Source organism: Xenopus laevis, chromosome 5L, assembly GCF_017654675.1.
Source record: "Xenopus laevis strain J_2021 chromosome 5L, Xenopus_laevis_v10.1, whole genome shotgun sequence".
Classification (NCBI taxonomy): domain Eukaryota; kingdom Metazoa; phylum Chordata; class Amphibia; order Anura; family Pipidae; genus Xenopus; species Xenopus laevis.
The window spans coordinates 91,122,092-91,146,655 of NC_054379.1; the positions used below are offsets into that span (position 1 = coordinate 91,122,092).

Below are 24,564 nucleotides of genomic sequence, written 5' to 3' on the forward strand. Positions count from 1 at the left end.
CCACTTCGAAATTCAACCCTTGATAAATCTGCCCCTTAATGTATGAAGATCTAAATTAGACAAAGATCCATTTTCCGGAAACCCCCAGGTCCCGAGCATTCTGTATAACAGGTCCCTTACTGTACCTGTATATAAATCCACATATCCGTTTTATATTGCTGCTAAGAAGTAAATTGTTATTGTTTTATAATTGTTTTAAAAAAACTGAAAAAAAGCATTTGTTCTTTGGAAAGAGCAAAGAGCAAAAATTACACAGAAAGGCTTGAAATGACAAATGATTTTGAATGTGCTGCTGATTTAGAATTAGGCATAATGTACTGTATAATGAGCGGCTTGGAAGTGGCACGTGAGCTTACATATTTTGGCCAAAGTGTGGTACAGGTATGGGACTTGTTATCCAGAATGCACAGGGTCTGGAGTGATCCAGGTAAGGGGTCTGTCCATAATTTAGATTTCCATTCTTGAAGTCTGCCAGAATATAAACTAAACATTAACTGAACCAAACAGGATTGTTTTTACTGCAGTAAGGATGAAGTATACTTTAGTTGGGATCAAGTACAAGCTACTGTTTTATTATTACAGAGAAAAAGTGTGGATTATTCCTGTAATTTAGACTTAATTATACAAGGCTGAAACTGTGCACTGGTTACCATTCGTCTTTTTGTCTGCAAAATAGCTTTTTATCATTTGGTCAGCTCCAGAATGTAGAACTCCAGACCGAGCACTGGCACTGGGTGTTTCTAGCAGCTGGTCAGCGCTACAGAACAGGTTAGACTGAGCACTGGCAATTCTTTTGGTTTGTACGCAGTAAGCTTGAATTGACAGTGACTTTTCACTTTTCTTAAAAGAGTCATTAATCACTTTGATATAATTAAAAACATTACATTTTATGTAGCCCAGAATAAAACCTAACACGTTTACAGCACTCAAATAACCTTTCTGACATGGCAAGGCCCATTTATCAACATTCTCATTTTAGTGGTATTAGAGTTTTTTTAAACTCTTTTTTTGTAAAATCACGAAGACCTTGTAATTTATTGAAAGATCCGAATATAAAAAGCACAAACAAAAAAAAAATATACTGAAATGCTAAAAAATACACATAAAAACCCCTCTAAAAATTTTTTTGACAATTACTAGCAAAAAAAATCCAAAAATCTGTAAACAATAGGATCAGTGTATTGGTGTGTGGGTCGAAAAATTCTCAACCTGCACCCCACCCTAACCTGCCCCTCCCAATCTGCATCGAGCCCGCCATTCCCCCTCTATTTATAGAGCCGTGGCCGACCCGCTGTGACCACAAGAGATGGGCGGACGTGAGTCTATAAATTTAGGGGCCGGAAGCTGGAAGAAAAGATTTTAGCATCGCTAGATCGGTGCAGTGCTCATTGACTTCGATAGGACCTCTACTGCTTTTACTTGCTGGCATTTTGTATTAGTTTTTCACCGTTTTTACGTTTCATAAATCTCTAATTTTTACGTTTTAGAGCAATAATAAAAAAAAAAGCAGAAATGTTTAGAGAAAAAATTTGATACGTGAAAACATTTTTAGGGGCTGATTCACTAAGGGTCGAATATCGAGGGTTAATTAACCCTCGATATTCGACTGGGAATTGAAATCCTTCGACTTCGAATATCAAAGTCGAAGGATTTAGCGCAGATAGTACGATCGAACGATCGAAGGATTATTCCTTCGATCGAACGATTAAATCCTTCGAATCGAACGATTCGAAGGATTTAAATACAACGATCGAAGGAATATCCTTCGATCAAAAAAAGTTAGACAAGCCTATGGGGACCTTCCCCATAGGCTAACATTGACTTCGGTAGCTTTTAGATGGCGAACTAGGGGTCGAAGTTTTTTTTAAAGAGACATTACTTCGACTATCGAATGGTCGAATAGTCGAACGATTTTTACTTCGAATCCTTCGAATCGAAGTCGTAGTCGAAGGTTGAAGTAGCCCATTCGATGGTCGAAGTAGCCCAAAAAAAACTTCGAAATTCGAAGTTTTTTTACTTCGAATCCTTCACTCGAAGTTAGTGAATCGGCCCCTTAAAGCTCATTTAAAGGTGAACAACCCCTTTATGGTTGTTATTGGCTATTTTGTAGCCCCTTTTGTGGACTGGCTGCCCAAACAATAATGTTTTTGGCATTACACCTATTTGCAACCAAAATTTGCCTCCAAGCCAGGAATTCAAAATTCAGCACCTGTTTTAAGGCCACTGGGAGCAACATCCAATGGGTTGGAGAGCAACATGTTACTTGTGAGCCAATTCGATCAGCCTGTGTGTAGTCACACATAGCAGAACTGAACTGAAGCTGAGGTCAGTGTATGATCACACACAGGCTGATCGTATTCAAATCAATGGAGCAGGGACACTGAACAGATCTGCTTCTCTCAGCCTGAAGAAATACGCAGGCCTACAACAGCCAAAGCGTTCAGCCTGTGTGCCCATAACCTTATTTAAGTGCATTCATTGATCAGATATATCAACATAAGGACTGGCTGACAAATTTAATAAAAATTATAAGTTGCAAAAAAAAGAGAGAACTTTATAGCAGGAACTGGGCAGAAACTCTGGAATATATTGTAAAGGAACTGATGAAGGTTCATACTAGTGTTTTGAGCAGCACATCTACAGTGTCTGGGCCCACTGGGGCTGCCACATCAGGGGTCACACACACCCACCACAGGAACCCTGACCCCTCCTCCATAAACTTTAGGGCCCCCTGCACCAGCCGCAACCCTCCTCCATCCCTGCAGAATGTCAGGGTGTCTGGGCTGGCGGGGCCCACCGGGTTTTTTTCCTGTGTCCCATCAGCCCAGTCTGACTCTCCACATCTGTAAAGTATAAGCCTTCTGACATAATTATGGGCCCCCTCACTTGTCAGTGAGCCGTGTCACATGTCAGAGCATCAGAGCAAATTAAGGATTAGAAACAACTCAGTAAATAGATTAGAAACATCAAGTATATAGAATCTATTGATCTGTGACAGCAGTCAGACAGCAGAATGCCATAACTTGTTTTGTCTGAGGTCCCCTGTTTAATTTTGTTTCCTGGTGCATTCTGAGCATAGGAAACACAGAGTGGAGACAGTGCCAAATGGTATAAGGAATATACAGGTATGGAACCTGTTATCCAGAATGCATGGAACCTGTGTTTTTTCGAATAATGGATCTTTCCATTACTTGGATCTCTATACCTTTATTCTTGAAAAAAATGTTTTACTAATACCAAAAATTAGTATTACCTCCATCAAAAGTGATATCATTGCCTTACTTTATAAGCCTAAAACAAGGATTGCAAATTAAAATAACACCAAAAAGTATCTTAGTAATACAATCCTTTTGGGCATTTTTAATATTTAAATGGTTTTGTAGTTTGTTTTAAGGCATACTGTTCCACAGTGCAGAACGACCCTTTAAATGGAAAGGTCCCATGGATCCCATACATGATAATCAAATATCACTAGTGACTATGGTCTTGGTTAGGTGTTCATAGACAAAAGAAATATGTTTTAAATGGTTTCAGTGATAATAAGGGAGATTGTTCTACACAGAAGAGGCAAGATTCTCTGTTGATGCTGGAGTACTTGAGAAAAGATGCACTGGGTCATGTCCCATTCAGGTGCAGCAAAATGGCAGTTGGTCACATGGTATGCGCACTTCCTGTTATATACCCATGATCCCTTGCAAAGTAACAGTTGGTTGCAACGAGCCTGGTTGTCTTTGGTGCTGCACCAGCATTTGGAGATTTTGGAGATTTGAGCGACTTCCAAAGCGATTTTTTTTACAGTGAGAAGAAAAGAACTTATCCAGGATGGACTCTACAATCAATATGATCAAGCAAATAAGATCTCAGCTTGAGGAGGACAGCAGGATGGAAACACGTGAGAGGGTTAAGAGAAAGAGGGAGCAAAGCCCAGAGATAAACAACAAAAGACCCCACCAAAAGACAGAGCGAGCAAGGGAGAGGAGAAGGAGGAAGAGGGAGAGGAGGAGACAGAGGCTCTTGTATGAGAAGAAGGAAGAGCAAAGGTGGAAAAGACCAAGAAGCAGCGACAGGGATGAAGCAGAAGGTAAAAAGGATCAGACTATCCCATAACATAGTGTAACTGTCTCTAACTGTCTCTTCAAGCTTGTTACCTATACCAATGGCTATTAGCCACAGGACATCATATTTTGACCTCATTGGCAAAGGCAAATTCCCAGCCTGACTGTAACATGGTATTTAATGTATTAGATACAGTGACATTGGAGCACAATCACTCTAAGGGAAAGCTGTCACTGGTCCATAACTGACATAAAAAACTGTTGCAAATGCCTAGCATTAAACCTAGCATTAAACAGTTTGCCTCCTCCACTTATCCACTTGTGTCTGTCTGACTATATATCTATCAATACCTATTTATCACTCTAGCCAAAACAAATCCTGATCCTTCCTATGAATCCCTCATTCAGTCTCACTCCTGTGTTGTTCCCTAAGGAGCTGCGATGCCAATTTCATTCCTTCTAATGGTTACCATAGTGTCTAGTATAATCCTATGTATGTGCAACACTGAAGGGGGAAATTAAAATGTAATATAAACGTTATCATACTGAAATAAGAAACTTTCCAAATACAATCAATTAAATGTTCTGCATTGTTTCTGAAATAATCAAGTTTATCTTCACTATCCCTCTCTCAGCATCTGTTTCTCTGCATGAAGCAGTTGGGTGTCAGTTAGATCCAATATATCTTATAGGGGGGCTCCCTTTCCTAGCAGATGTATTAGAGCTCATTCAAATAACAAAAATCTAACAAAATAACTGCCTTTTGCACAAATTCTGCATGTGTAGAGAGGGAATTTCTGGTGATTTTACTAGAATGAGCTCTAATACATCTTCTAGGCAAAAGGAGCCCCCCCCCCATAAGATACATTGGATCTAACTGAATATCTGACAACCAACTGCTGCATGAAGACAGAATGAAGAGAAACAGATGCTGAGAGAGGAATAGTGAAGATAAACTTGATTATTTAAGAAATGGTACAGAATTTTTAGTCAATTGTATTTAGAAAGTTTGTTATTTCAGTATGCTGAAGCTTGTATTGTATTTTAATTTTACGATAGTTCTCCTTGAAGCAAACCTGTGCCTCATTTGTAGTATAACCTCTAGATTGTAAGCTCATATGGGCAGGATGTTCTGACCTAATGTCTCCCTTTATGCTTGTTCTATCCTTTGCCATTGCTTTTGTTATGCTGTTTTGGTTCACCTGAGCCAATAGTATGGTGGTACCGCATATGTTGGTGCTTTATAAATAAGTGATAATAATAATACAAGTATAGGATCTATTAAGTAGAATGCTTAGCACCAACCATTTTCCAGATATTTTTCCAGGGTTTTTTTCCCTATAATTTAGATAACTATATCTTAAAGGGGTTGTTCACCTTCCAACACTCTTGTCCATGCTGAGCAGAATCCAGGAGGTTCATTAAAGGCAGCTGTTAGAATTGATACAATAGTTGCTAATATTCCACATGTCGCTGAAAAATGTATCAACTAAATGTTGTAAAATTGTAGCAGTTTAGAGTCTGCGCCTGAATTACTGAGCTGTCACACTGAAACACCAGAGACAGGAACATTAAACTGAAAAAGTGTTTGGAAGGTGAACAACATCTTTAATAGTATATACCACATCCACTTGTTCCTTGGTCAGGGAAAAAGTCATTTTTGTGAATAGTTCCTTCAATTTATTTTTGGTTTGTTATAATCATATCTTCAGTATTATGCCCATAATATATGTATTGTAAATTTGCAATATAAATTATTAACAGGATTTCTTTTCTAACAGAAGGAGAAAGTGCCTGGAAGAGACCACACATCGACGAAGAAAGATGTGATCCACTGGACATTTCCAGCTACAATTTCCATCACGAGCTGGGCAATGGATCATTTGGCAATGTGAGCAATACATGCATGTTTTATTTATCTGCCATTAAATAAAGTACCTATAGTTAACAGTCAAAAACAAGGGCCCTGGGGTTAAAACGGTCATATAAAAAGCAGGATCAACTATTGTTTCTACACATACAGGTGTAAAGATCATACAGGGTTGCCACTAGAACTTACTTGGCCCCACAAGTCTTAGGAACCCCAAAGGGGCCTATGTTTTTGGCCTGACTAGGACCCTTCTATGTGGGCTTGCCTGTGGTTTTTTGTTTTTAAAAAAAATTCATTTAAATAAGTTGCTTCCAGTTTATTGAAACTGGTCCTTTGTACATCCATTCTTGGGTAAGACCTATCTCTATAGTGGCCTTGTTTATGTGAAGCAAAGCAGTGGGCAGGGTCAGACAGGGGGGCTTCTGCCTCAGTGCCCCCCTCCAGACCCCGGGGGATGCTGCCTCAGCGGCTCCTGTCTAGCACTCGCACATGCAGGCCAGCGAGCTTTTTTTTTCAAAAAAAAAAAAAAGTGCACATTGTGGTGGTTTTGTATCATTTATCCCTTCTCTTTTTTAGGTTATGTTAGCATCATTGCCCGACAGAAAGAAACCAGTGGCAATTAAAATTCTTAAGAAAGAAAACATCAAGCTTAAAGAAAGATATGAGACTGAAGTGAAGGTGATGAAGCTGGCTTGGAAATGTCCTTTCCTGTGCAACATCCATGCAGCATTCCAAACACAGGTACAATTAAGTGTCATATTGCAGTGAGGTGTGTTGATGTAGTGGCGTACAATTTTCCGCGGTTGTTTCAAATTCCTGTTTTTATTTGAATGCATGGAAAAGTGTTTACTGACTAGAAAATATTCAATAGTTCATCTTGGCATTGTATCTACCCATCATTACAAATGAGGTTTTGGATCTCTTATCCAAAAACCTGTTTTCCAGAAAGCTCAAAATTGCAGGAAGGCCATCTCCAAATAATGCATTTTAATCAAATAATTGAAATATTTTAAAATAATTTCCTTTCTTGCTGTAATAATAAAACAGCACCTTGTACTTGATGGAAACTAAGCAACATGAATCCATATTGGTGGCAAAACAATCCAATTGGGTTTATTTAGTGTTCAAACTATTATTATTTAGTAGAGATAAAGAATGGTGATCCAAATTACTGAAAGATTCCTTATCTGGGAAACCCCTAGAACTGTCTTTGCATAATGCATCACTCAGGACACAGGGTTAGTTATAAAAACACATGAAGTAAGTCCGACTTGTGGTTCCAAAGATAATTTGTTTGACTCTGTTGTACCTGCCCTATTATGGCTGAGCTACACAGCAGGGTTGGAGGTTGATCTGGTCCTGGTTCCAGGGCAAATGCTCATAGTTGGTGATCAGCACCAGGGAGCAGAATTGAAGCAGAAGAACGTTGCAGTCACCATGGTACTCAGCTATGCCTAAGGAGTATAGGGGTGCAGGGCTGCACTTGGAATGTGGTTGCAGCAGTGCAGGAGAGGGGCCTGGGGAGGGGATGTATGGTCACTAATTGAATTTAGTTTTCTTTTAATATTGTTGTGCAGTGGTACCTATGTAACATGTGCTTTCTTTTTCTAATTCTATCCAGCTGCATGCCTTCATTGTGATGGAATATGCAAGTGGAGGAAGCCTACAAGATCTTCTCAACAACAGAGGCTATCTGGACATGGACTCCGTACTGTAAGTGACATACAGCCTGGGGAGGTGCTTTTCTTCATGTAGCAGCCATACATTAAATGTGTAGTAAACACAGTATGGCAACAACATTTTGCTAGATTGTAGCAGCAACACAAACACTGTACTAGTCCCTGACACACACCACCTTGTCACTAGTCCAGGTAATTCTTGTGGATGCCTTGGCACAAGCACATTCCAGAAGAGTAAAAACTAAACTTAGATGCTAAAAGCCAAACTCTTTTCACTAATGCACATGCAAACAGCACAGGGCAGCAGCAGGGATCCCAGGGACAGAAAGAAAGATGGCAACACGGCACTCACTAGCATTGTCCCTTGGCTGATGTGTTTTTTATTATGATTATAATTCATGATTATAATCACCAGAGGATGCTTATAAAATTGGCACCCCAGTAATTAAGCCTTGGCTTGTCCTTTTAAGGTGTAAGGTAAAGAATATATATCCACTGTACATTTTTTACAAATTTTTTCAAAGGTTCTACGGAGCTGAGATGGTGTGCGGCCTGCAGTTTCTGCACTCTGAAGGAATCATCCATCGGTAAGAACAGTTTTCTATATGATCTTTCTGTAATATGTTTAATAGCTGATATTATTGGGGGCCTTGTATTACAAATCCATTGCAGGATGCAAAGTGAAAAAAAATCAGGTGCAATCTACAATGTTTTTAGCACTTTGCATCCTGCCATAGGAGGGAGCTGTCATCCGTTTGCCCTCACACAGAACCTCTGTACATTATGGGGCGAATTCACTAAAGGACGAAGCGCCTAACGCTAGCGTTAATTCACTAGCGTAACGCATTTTCGTTAATTCCCCGTAAATTCGCTAGTGTTAATTCGCACCCTTACGCCTGGTGAATTTGGACATAACTACACAAATTCACTGACGCGTGCATTTTTCTGAACGCTACCTTTTACGCCAGGCTTCCTTCGCCACCTCAGACCAGGTGAAGTGCAATAGAGTAGATAGGAATTGCTTCAAAAAAAGTTTAAAAAATTTCTAAGTCCCAAAAAACGCTGGCGTTTTTTTTTTTTTTATGGGTGATAGGCTGAAAAAGATCGAAATTTTTTTTGGGGCTACCCTCCTTCCCCCCTACATTTCCTAACTCATGGCACCTTAACTATACAGTGGGCTCATGTGTAGGGTAAAATAAAAATTTTATTTGCTGTTTTGAAGGTTTTCCAGGCTTGTGTAGTGCTGCTACATATTCCTCCATTGTAACTTCAATTTGGCGCCGTATGCAAATTAAGCATCGCTAGCGTAACTTTGCTTTGCTTGGCGAATTAATGGCAAATTAACGCTAGTGCAAATTCGCAACCTTATGCTTCCCCTGAGCGCAACTTCGGATTTTAGTGAATTTGCGTAGCTCTGGCGAAAATACGCTTGGCGAAGTGCGGCGAATCGGACGCTGGCGCAACTACGAATCTTAGTGAATTTGCCCCTTTGTTTCCACATATGCCCATTAGATTTTTAGGTTCTGCCATACAAACAGAATTATGCAGTGACACCTGTACTTTACTTTACAGAGACTTCAAACCGGAAAATATTCTGTTCAGCAACAAGGGACACATCAAGATTGCTGACTTTGGATTGGCTGCTGAGAACGTATTTGGCAACAAAACCATCTCAGGATCAATTGGGACATTGCACAACATGGCCCCAGAGGTGAGAGACTTATTACTGATATATGTAATGCACAGAATTTTACAGTATGGAAAGTAGTGGAAGCACATTCCATATAATGTCCATATAATAAAAATAATAATAAATGCCCATATAATAATAATAAATAATAATTTTTTCAGCCGTTATGTTTTTAAAAGCATCTTCTTGAATCCAAGCATCATTTTTAACCCTTAAATCACTTGTGAAAACAAACGTTTTTAATAGGCTCTTAGCTAGTTGTAGTTCCTATTTAGTTCTACCTTTTTTTCCACATGGAGAACTGAGTTTCTTGGTAGAACTTGAACCAGAGATTGATCGCAGAACCCTTGAAGCCTAAATTTCATCAAGGCATAAACACAAACGTTTATAAACTGGAATTTCTGTATTTGATGGGGAATGATCTGTTCTTTGTATTTCAGATGGTCCAGTGTCACATCTACAATTCAGCAGTAGACTGGTGGGCTTTTGGGATTGTCTTGAGCAAAATGGCCACTGGAAGATCACCTTTTTATGAAGGCCGTAAAGCAGAGAAATGCATTCATTTCATCCTCAATTGCCAGCCCAGCTATTCAGAACAGCTCAGTACAGAACTGCAAGATCTTCTGGAAAAGGTGGGTGCCAGTGCATCTGATTAGGATATATATGGCATTTATATGGACTGTAGTTTTGGTTTCTATTAGAAGCAGTAAGTCACTTATTTTTGTTCCCTTAGCTCCTAAAGAAGAAGCCATACCAGCGGCTTGGGTTCAAGGGGGATATAAGGAGACACCACTTTTTTAAATCTATCAACTGGATTGAAGTAGAAAGACAAAAGGTCGAACCACCTTTCCAGCCAGAACCTGTAAGTATATGACTGCAATAGATATTGTGAAACCATGGATTACAAGCTACACTCTTTAGTTTATCTAACAGTTCAGCACACTAGATATCCAAGAGACTTTAATAACGCATCAATATTTCTGTCTTTATGTGCCTGTATAACAGGAATAGCTCAAGGAGTTAACTCCTTATTGCACCTTTTATGTTATAAAGACTGCAACCACAGTGTACCACATATCACTACATAATGCATCTAAATTCCAGGAGTATTTACAAAGCTGTACATCAATTTTACCTAACTGCAAAGCAAATAGTAAAATAAAGTGGGCATTTGGATAATGCTCTGTAAAAAAACTGTGTACTCCAGAATTTTCTTTCTGATGCATTTTCTTCCTTATACATGATGGTATGTGGGCAAAAAAAAAAACAACGCAATATGACATGCATTCTTTAGACGTGCCATTTGTGTAACACATTCATTTTGAGTAAAAGAAAGGTTGAACTCCAAGAAGTGTCTTTAAAACACTTACACAATGTACATATAGTACAGCTTCCAAGATACTCTTTTCTAATGTAAGAATAATGCAAATATGCAAGCCTAAGCTTGTGCTAGAGATTCAAAGGAAATAAAAGTAATATGATGGCATGTTTCATTATTTTTCACCCAATGAACCAGTGTTTCCTTGTTCTTCCCATTAAAACACTTAAGGAAACACAGATATTGAAGTGCACTACCTTTAATTTACAAATACACACACAGATATATATATATATATATATATATATATATATATATATATATATATATATATACACACACACACACACACACACTACACGTATAAACTGAAGCCATATATGTAAAAGGGAAAGTAACATGTTTTGTTTATTTTTCAAGCAACCAAATCCTGATGTGAGCATTCCAGCAAGTGCTTTAGAGGTCCTCAACATTGACACCGCCTCAACTCACAGCTACAGTCTTCAGGATTTCACATATCTGAGTCCCAGCTGGAAGACATAAGCCCAGAGGATACATCAACTCCAAGTCCAGTTTCCATCAAAACTGGAAACAGCATCATTTGTTTAAAATCCCACCAGTCTGCTGTATGAATTAAGAGTTCCATCTGTAGCTCTACCATCAGCTTCATCCAATGCATCGTTGCTACATAAAGCTCAGCAGCCAACTCAAAGTCTTCAGTCCCACCATCAAATGGAACTACCATCAAATCCATCTTGCATTTCCATCAAAGCTACTTCATCACCTATACTTCCATCTCCATCTGTGAAATTCACCAGAACTACCATCAGCTTCGACTGTCCCTTCAACGGATTACTGGCTCTTCAGGTGAAAACATTGGGTCTGGCCTACCATCAGTTGTATCTCTGTATGGACTTACTAAGCTACCCTCTCTAACCCTCATATAAATGTGTAAGAGGAGATGATGTAAGTATTTTTAAATGGTGGTAAGTATTTTAAAATGATTACAAGAGCTGGGATCCTTTGGTTATATAAGTTTTGGCTAAATGATATAACTAAAGGGCTCTTATAAAACAGATAGTATAAAATCAAACTAGAATTAGGGTAATAGTAGAAATGTAAATGCAGAGGATTGTTAGGAGAGGATAATAAGTAACACTAAGATAGGCTGAAAGTATAAATAAAATCAAGGATATAATAAATATTATAAATACATAAATAAATATTAATATATATAATATCAAGTATAAGAGTAACTAATATATAATTAGATAGATATGATTAGATAGTTTAATTAAAAAGATCAAATACAACAACAGTCATATAATACTGAATATGATAGGATATTAGATTAGATTAAATAAGTTAGTTTACAAAATAAAACAAGATGTTGGAAGATCACATAAGGTATAACAATCATAATATAAAATATGATAGGATAGGCTAAAGGCTTAGATATTAGGAAATAAAATACAAGAGTAGGGGAGAAATTGGTAGACTATATAATAAGAAATCATAGTATGATAAAATAAAAAGTTTAATATAGAATATAATAAAATTGTCTATAAGTACAAAGTAGACTAGATAAACTGTCAAATATAAGAATATGCAGTAGGGTGTAAAAATAACATATGATTCTTAAGAAAATAATAAAGATGTTAAAAGAAGCCATAAGATAATATGATCAAATAAACATAATATGATAGAGTTTAAAGTAGGACTAACCGTTTTATAGATTTAAATTCAAATGTTAGTGGGATACATAGGATATATAGATGGAGCAGAGTTTGTTCCAGAATAATAGGAAGGATTTTGTTCCAGGAATAATAGGAAGGATTTTTTCCCTGACAGTAACAAACTATTGAGTTGTTTCCGTTGGGTTTTTTGCCTTCCCCTGGACCATATGTTACTAGAAGTCAGGTTAGCACAGCAGATAGTATAATAGGAAATAATAAGATGGTTAGAGTAGTTAGGGACCTGCTCAGTGAGCCTACCTTGACGTGGTGGCAGGCTTGATATCTTTTAGCCAAATCTAGTCTATGGGCTTCTTCTTCCAAACACTTTTTTGAGTTTCAGTGTTTTCCGATAGTACACAAAATATAGTTATCTTCTTCCAGCTCCGTTGTTATTTTGACCATTTGTCTAAACTTGAAGTTTAAAGGAGATATTTTGTGTTAGTATATTTGCCCCTAAAGCACACCCCTTCTTTTTATACACAGAGAGTTTTCTTTCTGTAACCATACATTCAAAGTGTTGCACACATTAATTCAAATTTTTTTGTCATAAGAAAATAAAAAGCTACATTACCACCATCTTGAATTCTGCAATTTGATGGCCTGTTCAAATATAAAAAAAAGCCAAACACTTTTATTTATACTTTGCTGCCATTAGCAGTTTCAGTACAAATTAGTTCAAGTGGGTAAAATGGTAAGTTGCCTTTGAGCAAGTTAAATTTGTGAGGTCTGCATGGAATGTCAACGCTAACAGACATAGGACATCTCCCACTGCTAAAGAAAACACACATAGCTTGTTCCTGTACTATTGTGCTGTCAAGCAGAAATTGATTGATTCATTTTACAGATACCCCCATGAGTGTTACGAGCTTTATGAATGTGAGAAGTACAGTAAAAAAGAATTAACCGTCTGAAGGAACTTTTAGCTTGCACTCTTCTGGCACACATAGGACAGTAGGAGAAGAGGCAAATTTGTTCTCAATTGCAATTTCAGGGCTAACAAAAGTAAATATTTGCTTCCCAGTATTACACAATAACGAGACATTATACACAGTGATGTTTAAATGTATTAAAATATACATCAGATTAAAAAGAACAAGGAGTCAGGTGTACACAGGATTTCCATTGAAGGTTTCATCTGCAAGCTGCACAGATCCAAAATCTGACGCCAGGTACAAAGCACATAGTACAGGCCTGTGGCCTTACCTGCTTCTCAACTTGACCAACTGAACAAAGAGCAAGTTAGGGCACTGGTTGGGGAGTATTGTGCCTGTGTTTCATAAATGACCCCTTATAATGATTTACTAAAACTACCCAGTCTGAGTCTCCTAGCTATCCAACACATCCATCGCAATTTAGCTAAACATACAAGATCCCGCTTGAGAATCACCCCTCTCAGCCATCTTGCTTTTATCTAACATTGGGAGACAGTGTTAACCCTTAGTAATAAATTGGAGTACGTTGGCATAGTAAAACCCAGCGCAATTCCATTGGGCCTGCAGCAAACTTATCTCAAGTGGTTTCTCAAGTGAGAATTTTTCTTCCACTATGTGCAACCCATTCCTTCATTTTTGTTCACTTAATTGTTGCTGGAAGCATTCAACTTGTTTTTGCTGACATCAAACACCTAAAAAAATCCCTGCAGGTATGGGACTTGTTATCCAGAATGTTCAGGACTTGGGGCTTTCCAGATAAGGGATCTTCCCATACCTTTAGTCTACTAAAAAATCATGTAAACATTAAATAAACCCAATAGGCTGGCTTTGCTTCCAATAAGGATTAATAATATCTTAGTTGGGATCAAGTACAAGGTACTGTTTTATTATTACAGAGAAAAAGAAAATCGTTTTTGTAACATTTTGGATTATTTTAATAAAATGCCTTTCTGTAATTCAGAGCTTTCTGGATAATGAGTATCTAGATAACGGATCCCATACCTGTACATCTACCCCTGTGATGTTTCTTTACAGTGTAACATTATCAAGCAAAAACTGAATCTTGTTATATTAATGTGGCCCCACATAGGGTGGGATATCAACTACCAGATTAGTTGACTTGCTGTCTGCACATGTACATGGTGCCCTGAAACATGCCTGAGGGTTGAAATTATGTATATACGGGATAGATTTATGGAGATAAATGTCAGCTGTCCAACATCTAAACTCAAACTAATATGATATGGTACTTACATTTTGCATGTTATCAAGTTAATATACCCTAACAACCCCCCCCCCCCACAAGAACTAAACTATTTCTGTGATGCCTAGACAGGTTCAACATCTATATTCCCACAAATAATTTCTTATATGCTTCTATTGTCAAGCATTCCCAATTACTCCTGTCACTGTCAAGGGCATTGTCTATCAAGTGGATAATTTTAGTACAGGTATAGGACCAGTTATCCAAAATGCTTGAATAACGGATCTTTCCATAATTTGGATCTTCATACCTTGAGTCTACTAAATTTAGATTTAAACATGAATTAGGGCAGAACTCCACTGACGATTCCACCGCGATCCGATACGCTGCGCAAAAACGCAGGCACCATGTTGATGCAACGTGACACCACTGTCGGATGCAGGCGCAGTCTGAATCTGAAAGCAACACACTGGGGCTCATTTATAAGCACTGGGCAAATTTGCACCTGGGCTGTAACCCATGATAACAAATCAAAGGTCTGCTTTCATTGCTCAAGCTGCAGCTGGCTAAAAAAAAAAAAAAATACTGATTGGTTGCTATGGGTTACTGCCCGGATGCAAATGTGCCCAGTGTTTATAAATGTGTCCCACTGGGTCTATAAAATCTTCCTTCAGCTCTCCAGGGCCACATGTTCATTTAATGCAAAGAGATTCCTCCCTTCTATCAATGCTTGGGCTACCTGTTGCCCTAATGCCATTGCCATGGCAGACATTAAAAATCTTTGTCTTCTAGGATATGAACAGCTGAACAGCACTGATTGATATAAATGATATGGTTAAAAAAAACTGGCAAATATCTTTTAACTCCCAGGAGAACCCTTTATTATTAGCAATGCTTGTATAATGCTTAACTTCAATATAAAACATTTGTTGCCTTTTGACCCTGCGCAGCGCCGTCTGCACATGTGCGCCAAGCGACGCTGTTCTCGCAACGCTCGTGGCACCGTTTGGCACATGCATGCCACAGTCGGGGGTGGGGGGGGCCAGAGGGGGACCCTGGACAGCAGTCCGACCCTGTACACGAAACACAGAAAAAAATAAAAAATATTATAAACCCTGTTCTGTGACTGCAAAATGAGCGTTTCACTTAGGTCTGAATCATTATTTTCCAAACGTTTCTCCTACAACTATAGCACAAACGCAGGCATATTTGGAAGATTTATATACTTTCAATAAGTAGCTGGTGGTCCAGCAAAACGTGTTTTCAGGTAAAACCATTTGCCAGTTAGTATATGTACTAAGCATTTTTCTTGAAAGTTGTATTTTGCTTTACTTCTCTGACATCTGCTGGTGGAACTGAAGACGCGTAGCCAACAATGGTCGCTTATTACACAATAGAAAAACCTGTAGAAAAACCTCTGTATATTGATATATAGAGGTTTTTCTACACTGCTGCATCTGAAGGTACAATTTATAGGCAAGGAGGGTAGTGGTGGTATTAGAGCAAGGGATACCTGCAAGTTTACCGCTAAACAAATTGGTCTGGCCATAAAATGTAGTTATTTACCTAAACATCTTGTTGAGATGGTTATTCAGCTTATGTCAAGAGATGTTAACAAGTTTGTATTTGGTTCTTCCAGCATGAGATCTTATAGATATAATAATAATAATTTGTCCCAGGTAGAACACACCTCCCTCCAGCTCCCAAGTTAGGAAAACCCTCTATAAGAGCGTTTTTACCTGCGTTCCAGTTTTATTCGTTCAGCCTCAGGTGAGTGCAGGAGTAGACGCACTAAATTCTTTTCAATGTGGCTGTACTCATACAAACGCATGTAAGTGCCGAATAGTGATGGGCGAATTTATTCGCCAGGCGCGAATTCGCGGCGAATTTGCGCGATTCGCGCCGAGCGAATAAATTTGCGAAACGCCCGCGAAAATTCGCGGTAAAAATTCGCCGGCGTCAAAAAAAAAAATTTCCGAAAAAAGTCGCCGGCGCCGCGCCGTTTCGCGAATTTTTCGCCTTTTCGCGAATTTCGCGCGAAATTCGCAAATTTTTTGGCGAAGCGAAACGGCGCAAATTCGCCCATCACTAGTGCCGAACCCAGGTAAAATCCAACATGCTGCATTCCAACCTGCGTTCGTTGCTTACATGCGTTTGTGCCAGTACAGCCACATTTAAAAGAATTTAGTGCGTCTACTCCTGTGCTCCCCTGCGGCTGAATGCCTGAAACCGGAACGCAGGGGAGTGCAGGTAGAAATGATCATCTGTATGAGCCCCAAAGCTGCTCAAAATAGGGAACCCCAATTAAAGGGTTTGTTTACAGGCAAGTTAACTGTTACTCTGATTAGAGAGTGATATTCTGAGACAATCTGCAATTGGTTTTCATTTTTTATTATTTATGGTTTTTGTGTTATATAGATATTTATTCTGCAGCACTCTAATTTGCCATTTTAGTAATATGGTTGCTAAGCCAAATGACCCTAACAGCCATGCGCTGATTTGAATAAGAGACTGGAATATGAACATGAGAGGGCCCAAATAGGAAGAGTAGTTATAAAAAGTGCCAATAAAAATACATTTGTAGCCTTACAGAGCATTTGTTTTTAGATGGGATCAGTGATCCCAATTGAAAGCTGGAAAGAGTCAGAAGAATTAAGAATAAAAACCTAAACAAACTATACGACTAATTGAAAAGATGCTTAGATCTAAAGTTGACCATTCTATAACATACTAAAAATTAACTTAACGGTGAACCCAGGACCGCCATCAGAAATCACAGGGCCCCATACGACAAAATTTCCTGGGCCCCCTGGGCTGCACCCACCGCAAGCCCCACCTACAGGTCCACCCTCCCCACCCCACAGGTCCGCCCCAACACACAGTAAAAAAATAAAAAAAAATATTGGTGGCTAGGGTTCCCACATGTTAATAAAAAATAAAAAGATATTGGTGGTCAGGGCCCCCTACATTATGAGAAAATTGGTGGCCAGGGCCCCTTAAACGTCCATGCCATCCCAAAGTCAGCAGCTCTCAGAAATATGGGGGGGCCCGGTTAATCAAGTAAGTGTGGCGTGGCCGGGCCCCCCTTACCCTCGGGGGCCCCTACAACTCTCCCCCCTGTCCCCCCCTGATGGCTGCCCTGGGTGAACCACCCCTTTAATTACAGATGCAAGGGGATTCACCAGTAAAAATGGGAATTTTCAGCATTTGTCAGTTATATTACATATGGGGTTTGTTGTTAATTTTGGCTTTGTTATGTCACAATGAGATGAAACCCAGGTATGGAGTATATACGGATCCAATGTTAGGAACACTGTGTTTAATGCATCCATTTCCAGTTAGAGGAACAGAGAATGTGAAGTCAGATTTAAACAGATTAGGTGGGATTGTGGGCTAGAGTTCACTGTATGATTTAACCATTAAATATGTGTTAAAGTAAGTCAAGTGTGGATAAGCAACAATGTTTGGAGCCTTTCAAAGTACAAGACCTGCAGAAGGGAAATGGGGTACAGATGTGATGGCTGCGTCCACTTTATTAATGAACCCCAGAAAATCCTTAAACATACAGAACAGGCAGTCACTCTACAAAATATATTTCTAATCCAAAATTAAAAACTTTTAAAGGGTCATTTAGTTAAAATGAAATGAAGTAGCAGATCAGATGCTTCAGAATTGAGAGCATATATACCTGGCTTCAGTAATGCTGCATAACTGTATAGAACAACTAGCACAAACCTATGCAAATACTAAGAAAGCAAGGGGGTTTTCCCCATTTCCAGGTATTCCTGTCTGGGAAGACTGAGCTTCTACTACAGATCCAAGATTTAAAACTGAAGGTGCTTGTTTTGTTATGGGCCCATGAGTTGCTGAAAGAACCCTGTAATTCTCTTCTGTGCATTATCCGACTGGTTTAGAGAGGAAGGTCTGGTCTCTAGGGTACCTTCCCCGAGATACATCAATTAACAGAAGGAAATGTGAGGGTAACAAGCAGTAGGTGTTTGTTTTGGGGCAGGGGGAAAGGGGTACAAGTAGCTGGCTAGACTGGGGGCACAAAAGACAACATTCAGCCCTCTATCTAGGGATAATAAGGGCACAGAGTATTTTTTCTAACTCTGTATGACATGCTAACGCAGGGTTTTTAACATAAAGCAATTGTTCAAAAAGTCTTTGATCCGATATAACTGCAATAATGATATTAATTTAATATGGATTCATGCAGCTTAGTTACCATCAAGAACAAGGCACTGTATTATTATACAGATATGAGACCTGTTATCCAGAATGCTTGGGACCTGGGGTTTTCCGGATAGCAGATCTTTCTGTAATTTGGATCTTCATACCTTCAGGGCTGAACTCCACGTGCGTCTTTCGTCGGATCGTCTTGCGGCGACAAAACACAGGAGATAAGTCAGATTTAGTCGCAGGCGTCAAAATATAATGTGACTGAACAAAAAGTCGCAGGTAAAAACTACATTAAATCCGTCACAACTGTCGGATGTGAACGCAGAAAGCTTCATCTTCATCCGATGTTCTAATCATGTGGAGTTTTTACCTGTGACTTTTCGTTTAGTCCCAATATATTTTGACGCCGTAACTAAATCTGACTTGTCTCCTGCGTTTTGTCACCACGAGACGATCCGACAAAAGACGTCAGTGGAGTTCAGCCTTAAGTCTACTAGAAAATCATGTAAACATGAAATAAACCCAATAGGCTGGTTTTACCTCCAATAAGGATTCATTTTATCTTAGTTTGGATAAAGTACAAGCTACTGTTTTATTATTGTACAGAACTAAATACAAGTGGCCAAACCAGGGAAAATAAATGAATATAAGAACCATGAAAGAACTACTAAACTGTTTCTTCTTCTAAATCTTTCTTCTTCTAAATCTTTTTCTTTGTCTAAATCTTTGCTCTCTTATATCCAATGCAGCAGATCTTCATTCTCTTTTGCACTGATTGCACATACTTCTTTTTCTACAACTATTGAGGTGAATCCCAGCTTTAAAGAAAAGCAGCAACAGCTTTGGGAACATCCCCCAGAGAACTGATGCACAAGTTAATGTTATAAAGAAGTTTCTGATGCTTCACACTGACCTGCTTCTTCCATAGAAGGATTAGCCTGTTATGGATTAGGCTACTGACTCCTTCAAAGTTGTCTTCCTGAAGTGCAGCATACATGTACATAGACATTCTTTGGATACTGCTCAATGGTCTGGGTGCTTAGGAACAGGAGCCATCCTGCTGTATAACTAAATAAACCATTCCCTGTAAGTAGAAGGAAGGTAAAACACAGACTAAACTATTAGAGGGATTGAGGAAAAGGCTTTGGTAACACTTAAAACCTACATTACCTCCCCTAAAACTACCATTCATATCCCATAGCTCTTAGGTCTGTTGGCATTACAAACTTAAATACAGGTGCCAGATAATCCTCACAGTCATATTTACACCACTTAATTCTACACCTCCCACGTGTATTAACTGACAAGCACAGGATCAGACTATTAGAAAAGACACACACAGATAATGACACTAAAATGCATACTTCATTACTGTTTCTGCACCAATATCTGCTGTGTGTTTACCAACAAACTAATCCCAATGTATAAAAGAATCAGCAGTTTTTTTTAAATTGCATTATTACAGGGCAATTCTCTTTTCAGTTATTTCCCTCCGCCCTTTTTCAGTGTACAATTATGTGCATTATACACACAGGGGTTGTGGTGCTGCACAAAATTAAACCTGTGCGTCAATAACAATGATCAGTGACAAACCTACAATATTGCATTGCACCACAAGGGGTCAGTGTTACACAACAGTGTAAAGAATCTCAAGCTTTAGTGCATTTTAAAATGTATACATATCAAGGGCCTAGCAAATATATTATATTAAACAAGAAAAAAAGGGGATCCCTGGGAACTGATCATCATCAACATTTATTTATATAATGTTTAATTTCAGTTGTAGATCCTTCAGCCTTGTTTCTCTAGAGTTTTGCTCGACAGTTTTTTCTTGAGCCTCCTTCTTTCCTTTAATGGATTTAACAGTGAATGTTTAAAGAATGGGATTTTTTATAACCCACCCTGACTGGTTCTTCTCTTGATTTTTAAGCTCCTTGGTTTTCATGATGCTGAACTGAAGGGGCGCAACTTCGTCAGGTGCAAATTCGCTGCCACTATGCTACAGCGTTCATTTCGAAACTTCGTTAGTACTCTTACGCTTAGGACAATTTGAATAGATCGGGTACATATAGGTCATATGGACGTCTTTATTAGAGACGGTGCAAATGCTTGAAGTGGCCACTTATTATTACATACATTATGTTCAAGGAAGCATAATAAAGACAAAAGAGATCCTCTAATGCTCTAGACATGTGCCCACCCTAAAACTAATGTGGCATGCCACTCAAATGGTTGGGAAAAGATATTAACACAGAAAACTTTAATAGTTAGGACTTTTGAAGGCAATCCCTCTTTAAAATATGAAAAAAACAGTGTTTTTTTACAACTTTTATGACTTTACGGCATACAGGATATGATGTCATTGAGATAAGATTGTGGAGGATGTAGCTTCATCGTAAGTTCGCCAGGTCTAAGGTGGCGAAAGAAACTCTGGTGAAAAAGGTAACGTTCTGTAAAAATCGCACTTTAGTGAATTTGCAGCGTAGCGATCCTTCATCTGAGTGAAAATTCGCCTGGTGATAGGGCGTGAAACTGCGCTAGCAACAGTCTCTTTTGCTAGTGAAGTGTCTACACCTTTTAGTATTGGCGATGTCCTGGAGAAGGAGATTTCTGGCCAATTTTCGCTAGCGACTGCCACTTTGCCTTTAGTAAACCTGCCCCAATGTCTGCAGCCTTACAGAAATAGGTATACAGCATTTATCTTGACATCATGTGACACTTTAAAGGCGAAGGAAACCCTTTTGCAAAAAACCCCGTGCCCCCCATCCCATGTAGTCCTCCCTCCCTCCTTACCCAGGCTAATTACCCCCCCTGGGGAAATGCCCCATACTCCATACTTACCCCTCGGCGCAGATTCTTCCAGTGGAGTGCCACGCATCCATCTTCTGCGTCCTCGGTAAGCTGACTCAGAGATCGGCAATTTCCGCGTAATTCCGCGCATGCGCAGTTGTCGCAAACTGGCAAACTGCTCCAACTGCGCATGCGCAGAAATACCGGTCTCCCAGTCAGCTTACAGAGGACGAGGAAGATGGATGCGTGGAACTTCGCTGGAAGAATCTGCAGCGAGGGGTAAGTATGGAGTATGGGACATTTGCCCGGGGGTAGTTAGCCTGGAGGAGGGAGGGGGGTCTACCTGGGGTGGGGGGTACGAGTTTTTTTGCAAAAGGGTTTGCTTCTCCTTTAAGGACAAAGGCAACCAAGGTCATTGTCAATGCTTTGCCACTTGCGTGGTTCCCTGCTCAGCAAGCGGCAGTGGCAAAATGCTGCAAATTGCCCTTCCTTAACTTAAATGATAATCACCCGGACCTAAACATTGCACTCAGAAGATTATTGAACGGTAGCACTGAGTGCAGCAGTAAGACAACAGGGTTACTCAAGCCAATGGAGGGACCATACTGAGCATTTTGTCACTTGGGAATTATGGACTAATTTGTGCATCAGTTACACAAAATCCCCATAAAAATGAATTTCAATTTACGGTTTGTACCACAAAAAATGATTCTGCCACATGCCAAACCCTATGACATACAAGTATGTCTTCCTATGTAATACTACCCCACCTATACTAGAGTGGGATCAACTGTATATTAGCTAAATATGCCGGCATAATACTTGTTAATCAGAATGCTCGGGACCTGGGGTTTTCTGGGTAACGGATGTTTACGTAATTTGGATCTTCATACAGTACCTTAAAGGGGTTGTTCACCATTGAATTAACTTTTGAGTGATATTCTGAGATGATTTGCAATTGGTTTTAATTTTTAATATTTGTGGTTTCTGAGTTATTTAGCTTTTTATTCAGCAGCTCTCCAGTTTGCAGTATCAGACCTCTGGTTTCTAGGGTCCAAATTATCCTAGCAACCATGCATTGATTTAAATTAGAGACAGGAATATGAAAAGGAGAGGCCCGAATAAAAAGATGAGTAATAAAAAGTAGCAATAACATTAAGGGGCCCATTTACTAAGGGTCGAAGTGAATTCTAAGTGAATTTTCGAATCCAAAAACGTCGAATTTCAAAGTAATTTTTGGGTACTTTGACCATCGAATAGGCCAGATTCAATTCAAATTGAAAAACCTTCGAATATTCGACCATTCGAAATTAGAAGTTCTGTCTTTAAAAAACTTTGAATTCCACACTTCGCCACCTTAAACTTGCCGAATTGCTATGTTAGCCTATGGGGACCTCCTAGAACCTATAACCAATATTTGCCAAAGTTTTTAGAAGTCGAGTTTTTTTTTTTTGAAAATCATTCGATCGATTGATTAAATCGTTCGATTCAAACGATTTCTATGATCGATCGAACCCTTAGTAAATGTGCCCCCAAATGTTGTAGCCTTACAGAGCATTTGTTTTTTAGATGGAGTCAGTGACCCCCATTTGAAAGCTTGAAGAGTCAGAAGAAGAAGGCAAATAATTAAAAAGAAGCTATAAAAAATAAATAATGAAGACCAATTTGAAACGCTTCTTAGAATTGACCAATTTTTAACATACTGAAAGTTAACTTAAAGGTGAACCACCCCTATAAGTCTACTAGAAAATCATATAAACATTAAATAAACCCAATAGGCTGGTTTTGCTTCCAATAAGGATTAATTATATATTAGTTTGGATCAAGTACAAGCTACTGTTTTATTATTACAGAGAAAAAGGAAATCATTTTTAAACATTTGGATTATTTGGATAAAATGGAGTCTATGGGAGATTGCCTTTCCATAATTTGGAACTTTCATGATAATGGGTTTCTGGATAAAGGATCTCATACCTGTACAATATACTGTCGTATTAATACAAAGAAAAAACTTTGAGCATTGTAATGGATAGAGATATACTGTACATATTTATAGCACTGCAATTATACAATAGAAATGTAGGATTATTATATTGTATTATAAATGCCAGATCTATTTATATACTCCCACATTATATAAAAGACTTGAACATTCAAAACCAAGGTTATAAACCACACTTGTAATGCAGTGCCTCCTGCTTCTCTTTCTAAGAACTTTTGCCTAATCATGTTTGATGTTAAAGAATCGGGTTGCTGAAAGAATAAATAAAATAATGACTGGAACAGCTTACAAATGATTTTTCTTTTCCTGTGACAAACACTGGTAAACAGTATTATGAACCATAGAAAGGTTTTCACAGTATTTACTCTCTTCCAAACAAGTGTATAAAGAAAGGCCTTTTTAGCAGTATATGCAATAAACTACTTTATGAATGTATATCCACATATATTGAGTATGCAGTGCATTGAGTATGCTCCAGTCTTTAAAAGAGAACCAAACCCTTTTTATTAAAATCCCCTACCCTACAAAGACCCCCCTCCCTGCCTCCTCCCCCAGCCTAGATATTACCTTGGGTAAATGTCCCTAACTCTTTACTTACCCCTTGTTGCAGTTTCTGTGCAGCAGAGTTAACGGGCACCATCTTCTTCTCTTTGGTAATCTTCGGGAAGAGAGTGGTGTATGAGCCCTTGCGCAATTGGCACAATCTTCTGGTCCTGAACAACTGCGCATGAGCTGAAAGCCACGGAAATTGCAGAAGCGCCGGAAGAAGAGCCGAAGATTACTGAAGAGAAGAAGATGGCGCCTGTGAACTCCGATGCCCTGAATCTGCAACGAGGTGTAAGTAAAGAGTTAGGGGAATTTACCCAGGGTAACATCAAGGCTGGGAGGGGAGCAGGGAGGGGTCTATGTAGGGTAGGGGATTTTAATAAAAAAGGTTTGGTTCTCCTTTAAGAGGGATATAAATGAGCTGGAGAGAGTACTGAGATGTGCAACTAAATTGGTAAAAGATATGGAAGCTTTATACTATGAGGGTAGTTCTCTATGGAAAAAAAAACACTTGCGAGAGGACATGATTAGGTTTTACATATACATTATAGGACATTATA

At 38.9% G+C, this 24,564-nt stretch overlaps 3 protein-coding genes across 3 annotated transcripts; all 3 read left to right on the forward strand.

Annotated features, from left to right (window-relative positions):
- The first annotated feature begins 3,676 nt into the window (after positions 1-3,676).
- Positions 3,677-5,988, forward strand: LOC121393908 (RNA-binding protein 25-like). The gene is made up of 2 exons (XM_041563754.1): positions 3,677-4,081; positions 5,837-5,988. The coding sequence occupies exons 1-2, from the start codon at positions 3,823-3,825 to the stop codon at positions 5,986-5,988; spliced, it is 411 nt and encodes a 136-aa protein (XP_041419688.1). The 5' UTR covers positions 3,677-3,822.
- Positions 5,989-6,472: 484 nt separating this feature from the next.
- On the forward strand, positions 6,473-7,682 carry LOC108716172 (putative protein kinase C delta type homolog). Its single transcript, XM_018262305.2, has 2 exons — positions 6,473-6,666; positions 7,547-7,682. Exons 1-2 carry the CDS (start codon positions 6,505-6,507, stop codon positions 7,640-7,642), a joined length of 258 nt encoding a protein of 85 aa, XP_018117794.2. The 5' UTR covers positions 6,473-6,504; the 3' UTR covers positions 7,643-7,682.
- A 462-nt stretch (positions 7,683-8,144) lies between these two features.
- On the forward strand, positions 8,145-11,155 carry LOC121393909 (protein kinase C delta type-like). The gene is made up of 5 exons (XM_041563755.1): positions 8,145-8,191; positions 9,177-9,315; positions 9,735-9,926; positions 10,028-10,156; positions 11,033-11,155. Exons 1-5 carry the CDS (start codon positions 8,145-8,147, stop codon positions 11,153-11,155), a joined length of 630 nt encoding a protein of 209 aa, XP_041419689.1.
- Positions 11,156-24,564: the final 13,409 nt, after the last annotated feature.